Source organism: Cordyceps javanica, chromosome 5 (assembly GCF_051103115.1).
Source record: "Cordyceps javanica chromosome 5, complete sequence".
Taxonomy (NCBI): domain Eukaryota; kingdom Fungi; phylum Ascomycota; class Sordariomycetes; order Hypocreales; family Cordycipitaceae; genus Cordyceps; species Cordyceps javanica.
The window spans coordinates 2,618,789-2,630,825 of record NC_139299.1 but is presented as its reverse complement, the minus strand read 5'-3'; the positions used below and the strand labels follow the sequence as shown (position 1 = coordinate 2,630,825).

Sequence of the window (12,037 nt, the reverse complement as noted above, 5' to 3'; positions counted from 1 at the left end):
CTGACACCAAAGCCTTTTGAAAGTCGTGATTCGCTCCACGCCATACTATAAATAGCCCACCAAAAGGGTAGCATCTTTGAAGGCCTAGTTCTCTACGAATAGGGATACAATTGAAAATATCTTTCAATACACTGATATATGAGGAATTAATCTATAATGACATGTACAGAAGGCTCTATCTAATCCTCTATTTATGGAGAACTAAGCGTTCAAAATGCAGGTGCGAAAGTGGCAAAATGCAACTTTACAATAGCCATGGTACCAATGGACCATGGCGCACCGTATGTGGGTCGTTATCCCTAATATACAGAGTAGACGAGGCCGGCTTGTCGGTGTCCGGTGATGCGCTGGTTGCGAGGCTGACATGTTTGGAAGACGGGGGGGGACAGTGGTTAGGTAGGAAGGTAAAAGTCGGATGGATCGATCCCGTAGTGCAGCCCCAATAAGCGTTGCGAGACCGCCGGAAAACAGGAAAGCGGAATGTTAATATATTGTTGACGACGGGAGGCAGTACATGGCCAACTCAGCCTCGTCACATCCACTACCGTGCGTGTGGTGCCGGCCTTTTTCTCTACTCGTCCACCAAGCAGGTCCTGCACGTCTGCCCAACTACCGAGTTGGCCGGGGGGTGTGGATTGGATGTGCTTTCACTTGTCTGCCGCAGACGCATTGCAGGGCATAACAAACGATTCAAAGCTGTACTCGGTGACTCGCTTTGTGTCAGGTACACTACTTACTTGCCAGGTCTCGTGCCCATTGTCGTCGAGTTCAATGTGCAAGTCAGCAAGGTGAAGAAACAACATGGGATGAATACAAGTGTCAGAATATGATACATCATAAAACACTAGATAACAGAAAGTGTGCTCTTTTTTGCGTGTACTTGTTTGGAAGTATATTGTCTTATTTCTTGATTTTCCAGAGCAAAAGAAGCATCGTAGATTGTCCTAACAGCAAGTAGACAAACTCGCTCTCTCTCTCGCTCTCTCTCTCTCGCTCTCTCTCTCTCGCTCTCTCCCTCTGAGCCGTGACAAGATCGTACGTGCGTACTATATGCGTAGACTATCAGCTAAGGGACCACACTACCGAGTGCCGGAAATCTGCTTTGCACCGCGCCCTGCCCACCACTTGGTCTCGACTAGGCCGGTAGACAGCAGTCCGAAATTTCTCCCCGTGAGACAACTAGTCGCCTGCTGAAGGCTCTGCGCAACCAATGAGAAGGAAAGGGTAAGGACTGAAGATCCAGGTGATTGGGCGTGTTTTCTTAACTAGGTTTAGACGCATGCAGTGTGCTTGTTGAAGGTGGTGCGCAGTATTGACTGCTCACACTTTGTTGGATGGTGGCGTAATAGGTTTGCAATGCAGCATCGCTATAGTCAACTCCACCCATACCTCATCAAAAGTCACGGGAACTTCATAGAATGGAAGACTGAAACCTCTTTCTTTGTTGTCCGTCCAATGCTATCACGTAGTTGGAGACACGCACCCCACGGGCACATCCCAATGAGCCTACGAAGGCTGCTCGGTGTGGCTTGTATGCTGCTCAAGACACTGGAACACAGCCGCCCCCTCCTCCCACGTCATCAAGTCTTTGGGCAGGTAGGTAGATGGGTGAATGGCGGTCAACGTTGCCACCCTTTGAATCCAGCTCCTAGGGCCAGGCATCCCTGAAGACGTTGACATTCTCTAGGCATACTTCGAGCTTTCATTGTGGCCGAAAAAGTATTCTTAGCCGCGCCATCAGTCACACACACATTAGTTTAGAGCACATTACCCCCTGATTCATGCTAGACGGCAACTTGTTGACGTACATGAGCTACCCGGAGGCTGTGGATCAGACCAGTCTCCTTAAACACGAAGTGCTCCATGTTTTGCAACGGGGATGCATCGGAAACGCTGCTTGAATGTCGACGCTGTTGAAATAACGAAGCTATCCAAGCTTGATCCTCTGTGCTCACGGAAGGTGCCCGGCCCTCGAGCGCCGCAACGGTATCTTTGTCGAGCAAATCGAGCCTGCGTCCGTCTGTGATGCGCGACCATTGCTTGTGAATTTTATCCAACCCTGCGCAAAGTTCATCATCAAGGCGCTTATCAAATATTTTGAGAAAGTAACTCAGATGAAGAGATTCAATGACGCCATTCAGCAAGATCAGCCTATCGAGAGCCTCCATAACAGCTAGTCGTTTCTTGATGTAGAAGAACGCTTTTTGCTTAGTTATGCTGAGTCTCTCATGCCACTCGCAGAAGTTGACATGATCGCCACCGTAGCCTCTTAGCTTTGTGTATATTTCACCATCAGAGTTAGTAATCTCATGCTAGTACTACTCCGTTCGACATTTTATGATGTTAATGCTGTGCGAGTTGGTTAAGTGCAGCCTAATAGTCCAACAAGAAGACGGGTCAATTCTCTTCGCAGCGTCAACTCGGTGTCGCCCCTGTGTAAATGCGATAGTTTGTTGTTCCACAAGTGGGTACTCTTCCCGCGAATTGATGCCGCCAAGCTGCGATCGACTCAGCTTCAAGTCACAGAGAAGGCCTTCTTCCGCATTCTGCTCTATGTAGCCATCAATCCAGTGTCGCCGTTCGGCATGATTTACTGATGTCCTCCTGAAGAGTCTTTCCAGTTGATCTGTCTGCTTTTGGTTGTAAGGCTTCTCTCCGGTGCCCGGATTGAAAACCAAATTCGCAAGTGGTACTCGGATAATGCCAATAAATTTGATGTCGCCTTGGCTTTCCATGATGAAGAGGTTGTGCAGTCACCCAAGGACACATGCTGCTGATCGCGAAGATTAGAGACATACCAGATGACATGGCTCCCATAATCTAATATTCTAAACTGGTAAGTCAAATACGAGAACATCGATAGAATTAAGCGACAGCGGGGGGTTCATATTACAATCATGTTCCTGAACTCCGAGATGCGGATAGGGCCACATCACTACACCATTCCAGTATGTACTTGGCCAATAAGAGTATCATCTATTTGTGGAGTTCGAGGTTGCCAATTGCACTGCCTTTAGTCTCGTATTACACGCGTCCTATTTCTTTACGCCCTCGATAGCTTATCGCACGCCTCCTGCTATCATACGAAAGCGTACTGCACGCCTCCTATAATCATACGAACGCGTACTGCACGCCTCTTACTTTCATACGAAAGCGTATCGTACACCTCCTGCTATCATACAAAAGCGTACTACACGCCTCTTACTTTCATACGAAAGCGTATCGCACGCCTCCTGCTATCATACGAAAGCGCATAAAGGTAGGAGGTGTGCAATACGCTATAGTATAGAGGAGTGTTTAACAGTAGAGGGTGCACCTACCCCTAAGTAGGACCTTGACCAGCCTGTAAGTAAGGGGTTGCGCCCGCCTCTAAGAGAAGGTCGCACCTACCGTCAGGCAGCAGGTTGCATCTACCTCTGAAGAGAAGGTGCATACCTGCCTTCATACGAGGGCGTATAAAAGCAGGAGGCGTGCAGTACACTTTCGTATGATTGTAGGAGGTAGGCGATATGCTTTCATATGAAAGTAGGAGGCGTGTAGTACGCTTTCGTATGATTATAGGAGGTAGGCGATACGCTTTCGTATGAAAGTAGGAGGCGTGTAGTACGCTTTCGTAGAATAGCAGGAGGCCTGCAGTATAAAGGCGTATTGGGGGCCTCTCCTTCATAATGAAAGTGGGCGCCCTTTCAATGCTGTCGCATGAGAATAAGAGGTGTGCCTTAATAAGACGGAGTCCGGAGCCAGCCGCCGTTATCAAACGCCCAGGGGCGAAACTCTCATTCTCGCTTCCGTGGTAGAAAGCCGATTGGTTATTCTCCGAGTGCGCGCGGCACCCACTACTGAGGTGACAGACAGGCGACAACCTCGAAAAAAATGTTCCAGCCTGTCTAATCAATGCTGTTCTGGTTGGCCTTGAAACAGCGGAGCCCCGAAAACGCTGTGCCAGCGTGACGTCGAAAGATCCCTATTTCCGAAACTGTGATCTTAGAGTGGAAATCCCAATATTGATATATGGATGAGAGTAAAATCCAGAAGGAATTACAGATCTTGATTTCAGTTACAGAATATCACTGCCAGGTCATTCCATCTATTGTGCCACGTGTCATTAATAAAAAAATCAAATAAAATTTTAAAAAGAGACGTGCTGACTTCCTGGGACGGGTGGCCACAGCAACTTAAAGAAGCTGCACTTATATGGGCTTCTCGCCGCTGGTATTGTGAACCCATAAAAAGTGAGGATGTTTTTCAGAAACATCCTCACTTTTTATGGGTCGGCCGTGGACGGGGAGGTCACCGTCCGCGATGAGTATCTGCTGGTTGCTCTTCTGGCCGTTCTCGTGCAGCTGCGCTACGTCCAAATAAAATGTCAAAGCAGTTTTATTTGCAGCAACACCGGCTACCTCGCTCAGCAACACCTCCCATAAGATATCATGTCTTCAAGTTCCTACGACGCTGTAAGCACCCAGCTTGGCCTACAGAATGTCAGGCCACAAAATTTAGAACGGTACGATCTATATTTGTCAAGACGCGACTACTTGCTAATTGTATCGCCAGCTTTTTATGTCAAGGCCACGTGGTTTTCATCTTTGGTAGTTCTAGGGCTAAGGTAGACATGCATCTTGGACTTCTACAGGAAGTGTCGGCTCCGCTTAATCTGCTGGTCGCAAATCGGCACCCATCGAAGCATGTCGAGTTAAGAGACGTCGAAGAAGATGTCTTTTTGCGTTTCTGTCAATTTTCTTACACTAGCACATACTAAGGGTTCGACATAAGGGCAGACGAACAGCTTGTTAGGAAATGCGCCGAGCAGCCAAAAGCCCCTGGTTTGTTCGCCAATCTCAAGATCGGCCAGGAGTCATCAAGTCCAATATTTGGGCTGTCACGCTTTGGAGAGCATGCTCCCAAATTACCTTATTCGCTTGCTTCTTTCCAGGCCACTGCTATTGGTTGGGCCAGCCCCGACTCCTGGTGCGGCTTTTGCAAGCCGAATATAGAGGCTGTCCAAGTGCCCTGCAAACGCAAATTGTGCTCATGTGGTCTCAAAAGAGCTACTTATAATAAATTGGAAGCTATTTCCAGCTTTATTAGTAGCTATGCAAAAAAAATCGAATCTGTCCCACAAGTTCAGCAAGAGAGCCAGGTGGTGCGCTTTGGCTTGATAGGCCACGCAAGGGTCTGGGACTTTGCCCAACAATACGGTATTCCAGCATTGATGGAATTGGCCTGTAAAAATATCGCGCACGAGCTCACCTACTTGACCGTCTCGGCTCTTACATTTATGCCAATCATGACAGACCTCGTTCATCATGTGTATGGCCGCGACACGACGGACGGGCACGCGATACGTGGGCTTGTGGCCCAGTTCACGGCTTGCATAGCCGATGATGTCATTGCGTTCACGGGATGGGCCGAACTCTTAAAGAAATTTCCAGCCTTTGCTAGAGACTACGCTCATCAAGTGACTCTTCGACTGGCCTGAGAAATGTATGTTAGGTAGTACGTTATGTCACGAATGAGAAGATTCCCAATCGATACTCCCTGAAGCCGTCATTGAGTACATTTTGGCCGCATCAACGGCGCAAGTTATATAGCCCGTATTTGACACGTATTTCAGTGTTTCTCTACCGCAATGGGATGCTGGCGGCATTATGCCTTGATCTTGCTCAGAATAGTAGACACGGCGACGCGTTTGCACGCCTCTTGGGAGCGTCGACCAAGTGTAGCTTACAACACCAGATAGTCAACCTGTCACTCCGCAACTCAACCGCATTGGTAGCGATTACTTGTGAAGCTTTACTCGCAGCGTCATTTACAATTTGACTTATGCTTCAAATTAACACGCGGCGTGGCAATCGCTTTACGTTGGCCGATGCTCTGATTTTGAGCAGTGAACGGCTGTTTGGTGACGAATCTGATAGCGCCTTGGCGAGTGCGTCGAGCCCAGTGCGATCTGGACCGGCCCTCCCTCCGGTGAGGGCCGTGGCTCATGTACGCAAGAGCAGGCTCTGGACCCGTGCATATGGGCTGGTCGGGTCAGCAGAACCCAAACACCCGGGCAACAACTTACCGGCGGACACCCTAGCTAAGCTTCCCACAGCCTATGGTAGACGCTGGGATCTGTGCACTCATTCAGTGATCAAGACCGCCTGGTCAAGAATAGTCAGGGCTAGTTGTCGCTACGAAGGACCTCGTAGAAGCACATTGCAACATGGCCCTGTAGCAGAACGAAAATTTTTAATTTGCACTGATTCTAATTTCTTTTGAGCTCTTTTCCCAACATTTCTCATCTAGATATGCGTACTCTATAGGCCAAAAATGCACGACAAATACCACCTTTGTAGATTGTTGATCCTGATAGACCCTATCAATTACTCATATTCTTTCCGCCATAGGTCGAAGCGTAACAACGGTGCTTGTGTTGCTGCCGAAATCGTTATGCATTGTTCCGGGAGACATGAAGCTGGAGTCTGTAGGCCTCTCCACGTTCGATAGCATCCGCTGCGCTGTCCGACAAGGGATCAGCATTCGCAACGGAAATTGCCAGAAACTCAAAGTAGGAACGAGGGCCATCTAATTACACGGTCAGTAATCTGATTCTGATGGACATGTGCGTAAATATCTGTCGGTTTCTGTAGATGGTTTTAGGTGATTCCCCCTCCTCTCGTCACCCCGCCATCCGCTGATGGTGCGCCGGGGTGGCAGGGTCCAAAGCGTCATCTTTGCCCAGAGGTTACACAGCCAGTGCCAATACGTACCTGGGTTGGGGCCACGGGCTTGCGCATGCATTTTGCAGTTCCAGATAATCATAAGAACCGGGGGGACGGCGAGGACGGCGCTGACGGTTGCGATGATAGCCTCTGTCGAGAGTGCCATTTGTGGAAAGAAGCCGGGGGGCGTTGGTGGCTAACGGGCTGTGGAAAACAGAGCGTAGATGCGAGATTTGCACGATTGATGAGGCAGCCCAGCTTGTTCGGGTGGTCACTGCTTATGGTGCAAGTCGAGGGAGCGAGGCTGTAGTGCGAGGCATCACGATTTTATAACAGTTGGGTGGTACAGCGTTTGTTGTACTTGGACCACAGGCGGGATAGGCGAATTACATGGCAGAAAGATAATTTCATTTGAATAATTCGAGTGGGAAGTATGTCGAGCGCATTTCTCTTGGCGGAGCCGTGGTCAGCAACGTCACTGCTCATCTCTCGTCACATATACGGCCGTGGAGATACTTGTAGCTTGTAGGGCATTCATTGTGGCTTGGAGAGCCTTGACATGTGGCTGTTAGAACTTGAGGGCTCATGTAGGATCGCCCGGTAAGTTGCACTGCCCATCGAAGCGGCGGGAGTCGTCCACCTTACAATCCAGATACTTGGGCTGAAAAAGTGGCTGTCATCAAGGCACCCTTGTCCGAGTGCACACTGCACTCCCACATACGCGGTATTCGGATGAGCATGGGGCCTTGAAAGCAAATGCTTGACCTAAGCAGGAACCAACCACAGCACTCGGGGCCCTTGTTTTTGTCTCGACCCTATCTGCCACCACTGGTCCGATGAACATGCTAGCTTGCTGAGAGATGATGTCGGCGAACACTAACCAGCCCACGGGCAGCAGTCGCAACTGTCTCTGTGTGTTCCACTGATGCATCGGTACCAAACGACAACATGGTACCTGGGGGTTAGCAAAGGGGAGGAGCTGGTCCCGTTACCTCTTTATCGGGCATTATCTTGGACATGACCTTGAGAAACGAGATCCGTTTCCACAAGGGCGGTAGTTAGCTTGGCGGCAGACTTTGAACTTTGCGGCTATCCCAACACCGCCGCCTTAAAGTGGAGGAGGGTCGGCGTAATTACACAGTACCGAGCAACGGTACGGAGTACTGTAGCCCACTATGAATCCCAGCAGTGTAAGGGGTTATATAACGGCGAGAGCAAAGCGGCGTCCGTACTACATCACATAGATTTTGTACTCTAGCACATAACCATTCCTAATTCGGTCGGCGGCTACTTAGGTAGCTATCTTTCTTCTGCGCTTCTTCTACGTAGGCTCCTCCCTCTCTCCCCCCCCTATTACTTCTCTCTCTCTCTCTCTCTCTCTCTCTCCCTCTTTCCCTCTAGTTATGTGGCTTCTAGCCTATCCCGCGCTATGTCGAAGCTATCAGCGTTAGTAATAGTGCTGCCCGGCTGCCCGGCTAGGGCTCTACCTTAAGCTCGGCGAGTGTTATAATTTAGAGTATTTAATAGGGGTTCTGGCGCGCCGCCAGAAAGGAGCTATCATAGAATTCAGAGGTGAAGGGGGTAGTAATGACCTCGTGGGAATCCCTAACTCTTATTAGCTAGAATATGATAATAGTGGATTTTATTCTTAATTAGGAATAGTTATGTGCTGAAAGACAAAATCTATGTGATGTAGTACGGACGCCGAGCAAAGCAGTGGTGGCTTGATGATCCTATCTAGACTAAGTGCGGGAGCCAATGTGCACGACCCCGGCAGCCCGGCTTGGGCGGGTGGGGCTGCTCTACCGTCAACAAGCTGTCACATTTGACGGCCCACATTCACTCACATCTTGAGGCAATGTCGTCTCTTCTCATCGAGACCACCAGCCTCTCACTCTGTCAATCAACGCACTCCTCCATCCCAGTTGCCCCTCGCTTGATGATGCCAGTTTTTTAAATTCTCTCGCGCTACTTACTGGTTGTCTGTGTGCTCCTCTAACCCCCCTCCCCCCTACAGCACGCACGCGTCCCTGTACGGTTCCTTCGCCTCCTCCTCCTCCGCAACCGCCTCCCACGCCTCGCACGACTCTTTCCCCCCCCCCCTCCCCCTCTTCTTACCCCTCCAACCATGTCGACCATTGCCAGTCCCAGGGACCCTTCCACGCCCATCCGTCGCGCGCCCTCCAACGCCGTCACACCGACATCCTCGACTCGACCCTCCCTCGACGTTGCTCGCTCCTCTGTCACCTCGCCCGTCAGCAATGGCCCTGCTGCCGCCGCCGCCGCCGGCACGCTCCCCGTCGCCAAGCGTGCGAACCGCGCCGCCCTACGCGAGTACTACAACCTACGAAACGCTGCGGCCGCCGCCGCCGCCACCCCTCCCCCTCCTCGCATCGGCATCGAGCTGCCCGACTCTGAGGTTCCCCTCAGCGACATGGATATCCCCGGCTTCAAGACGGACGAATACGTCGCCAAGGTCGTCGCCGAGAGCTCCCTCGAGGACCTGCTGAAGCTCTACACGCGCGTTGTCGGCGAGGTGCGCGCCCTCGATGCTGAGAAAAAGGCCCTCGTCTACGACAACTACAGCAAGCTCATCGCTGCGACGGAAACTATTCGCAAGGTACGCCCGACAAGAACAAGAACAAGAACAGACCTTGCTATTCCATTCACCTCATCCAGCCTCAATCCGAGACCTGTCTTATACTGACAAGACCAACCGTAGATGCGATCAAACATGGACCCCCTCAACCCCATGGCCTCCACCCTCAACCCGGCCATTGCCCAAATATACAGCCAGGCCGCCGAGATTCGCGAGACCCTGCGCGCCTCCATCCCCGCCCCTGACTCCGACGATGGCAAGAAGCGCATCGCCGCTCAGCGCCGCAAGCGCACCCGCGACCTCGCCGTCCGCGTCCTCGCCACACCCCCGCGTCTCCGCCTACTCGTCAACGAGGGCAAGCTCGACGAGGCTAGGCAGCAGTGGGAGCGCCCGCGCCGCCTCCTCCAGACCTGGCAGGACCAGGGCCTGGGCGGCGACGAGGTCCTGGCCTGCATCCAAGAAGGTGACGCGGTGCTGGCGGCAGCGAGCAGCGACGGGCGGACGTCCAAAGATGGACGGAGCTCTACGTCATGAAGACCAGACGTCAGGGTTCCCCTACGCACATGTATAATACTTGTCACGATGCATGCATACCCTTTTCGACCAAGCGTGTTTTGTCGTCTATTTTTTGTTTCTTTTGAAAATGTGAAATACATATCATCATATTGTTCAACCATGTGTCTTCTCGGACCCCAATTCAATATGCCCCTACAACTCCGTAACATCCATCACTGTGAACAGTATATCTCTTTTGGTCTTGTTTAGCCCCGATTCTACGTGCCCCTACAACTCCGTGACATCAACCACCGTAAACGGGTCCTTGTCGTACTCGCTCAGCACGACCGTCGCCTCGGGCACCGCCGCCCGCAGCCTCTCCTCGAGCGCCGGCCGGAGCACCTGCTGCAGGTAGCTGCGCTCCGAGTTGCTGTGAAAGACCTGGACCAGCGTGCGCCCCTGCTGGATGGCGCGCAGCGCCGAGTGGTGGCTCGTCTCGCCGACGACGAGCAGGTCCACGTCGGCGGCCTTGAGCACGTCGTAGCCGCTGCCCGCGCAGACGCCGTAGCTGCGGACCCGCGTCGTGCGCACGTCGGCGCCGACGGGCGACGCCACCATGACGTGCCGCAGGCCGCCGAGCTTGTCGGCCAGGCGCTTGAGGATCTCGGCCACGGTGACGCCGCTGGTATTGCTGCTGCTGCTGCCGCTGCTATCCTTGCCGTCTATAAAGGTGGCCAGCGCACCGTAGCCCGCGCCGGCGTGGCTCTCGGGCGCCGTCTTGCACGGGACGGCGACGGAGCGCGTCGTGGCGTGCGGCCCGGCCACGGCGTCGGCGAGCCATGTGTTGAGGCCCGACGGCGCGGCGTCGACGGCCGTGTGTGGGCAGTACACGGCGACGCCCGCCCGCATGAGCCGGATGAGCGTAGACTGCTGGGGGTCCTTGTCCGTGATGGATTTGAGGCCAGAAAAGATGAAGGGGTCTACCCGGGACGGTTGCGAGGCAGGAAGAATGATTAGCTTGGTTGGGGGGGGACGGGGGGGGACGGGGGACCAGGTGAGGCTGGCAAAACACGTACGGTAGCTGACAATGACGCTGGCACCTTGTTGGATGGCGTCGGTAGCCACCTGGTAGGTCAGGTCGTTGGTGACGAGCACGACCGGCTTCTTCTGGCTCGATTCTTGCTCGTGGTTGCCGACGAGCAGGCCGACATTGTCCCACGCGCGGTCAGCAATCTCCTCCGGGTATCTGCTCTCTCTCTCCGTTAGCACCTGGCCAAATACACAACACACAACGCAAGTGCGTTTTGCTTTGGGATGAACCCGAAAAAAAAAAGAAAGAAAGAAAGAGAGAAAGAAAAGAAAAACTCACAAGGCCTTCATCGAGTCGGCGACGAGCTTGGTAAACTTGGCCGGCTCAACCTGCCATGCGCCCCATGCCCCTCCTGCTGCTCCTCCGTTGCCAACGACGGTAGCCATCTTGTGGGATGAGGAGGCGCTTGCGGCTGTGACGCTGAAATTGCGGCGGCGTGCGGGTGCGCAGCGAGCAGTCGGTTGCTTTGTCGCGAAGCTGGGCGTCGATTGACGTAGGGCCGCGTTGCGACAGATGGTGGCGGCGGTGGTGGTGGTGGTGAAGCTCTTCGAGATCGACGACGGGTATAGGTTTTGAAATGCTCGCATGCCTAGCAAGCACGCAGGTTTTTTTTTTTTTGTCTATTCTCGTTCAATCGATTCTACAGCAGCACAAAGCTTCTTGATTCAATAAACTCCCGATACAGCTGGGGTAAAGAAAAAAAAGCGAGAGAAACGGGATGAAGAAGTAGCTGTGAGGATGGATGGCAAATGTTGGAGAAGCAAGCAAGCTTGAGGTCGACGCTAGTCATTCGCAGCTTTTTGCTCCACCCCCAGAAGAAGAAAAATAGCCCCAGGCAAAGATGAGCTCATAGGCCCAAAGAGCTTGCCCAAGGTTCTTTTCATCATTTATTAGATACCGTGCCAAACGGCGGCGCTGCCACACTGTACGACCGAAATAGACTAAAACGTGGGGGAAAGCAAGCACATTTGCGCATCTAATCAATCGAATTCGTCTTGGTTTGTCTTTTCTTCTGCTGACCAACAAGAAGACAAAAAAGAGGGGAGGTCCTTTTTTTTTCGGCTTGACCGCGACAACGTCAACAACAACAGCATCATCATCATCATCACGAGAAAATAACAAGAAGAGGAAGAAGAGGAGGAAGAA

General features: G+C 52.2%; 3 protein-coding genes across 3 annotated transcripts; 1 reads left to right on the top strand and 2 right to left on the bottom strand.

The window, feature by feature from the left end:
• Positions 1-1,784: 1,784 nt before the first annotated feature.
• On the bottom strand, positions 1,785-2,735 carry V2A60_008035 (uncharacterized protein; the record flags this gene model as incomplete). The annotated part of the gene is made up of 2 exons (XM_083259312.1): positions 1,785-2,268; positions 2,473-2,735. 2 exons carry the CDS (start codon positions 2,733-2,735, stop codon positions 1,785-1,787), a joined length of 747 nt encoding a protein of 248 aa, XP_083115438.1.
• Positions 2,736-8,835: 6,100 nt separating this feature from the next.
• Positions 8,836-9,840, top strand: V2A60_008034 (Vps51/Vps67-domain-containing protein; the record flags this gene model as incomplete). Its single annotated transcript, XM_083259311.1, has 2 exons — positions 8,836-9,327; positions 9,430-9,840. 2 exons carry the CDS (start codon positions 8,836-8,838, stop codon positions 9,838-9,840), a joined length of 903 nt encoding a protein of 300 aa, XP_083115437.1.
• A 249-nt stretch (positions 9,841-10,089) lies between these two features.
• V2A60_008033 (GTP cyclohydrolase 1 type 2/Nif3) lies at positions 10,090-11,478 on the bottom strand (the record flags this gene model as incomplete). The annotated part of the gene is made up of 3 exons (XM_083259310.1): positions 10,090-10,781; positions 10,878-11,047; positions 11,171-11,478. The coding sequence occupies 3 exons, from the start codon at positions 11,476-11,478 to the stop codon at positions 10,090-10,092; spliced, it is 1,170 nt and encodes a 389-aa protein (XP_083115436.1).
• Positions 11,479-12,037: the final 559 nt, after the last annotated feature.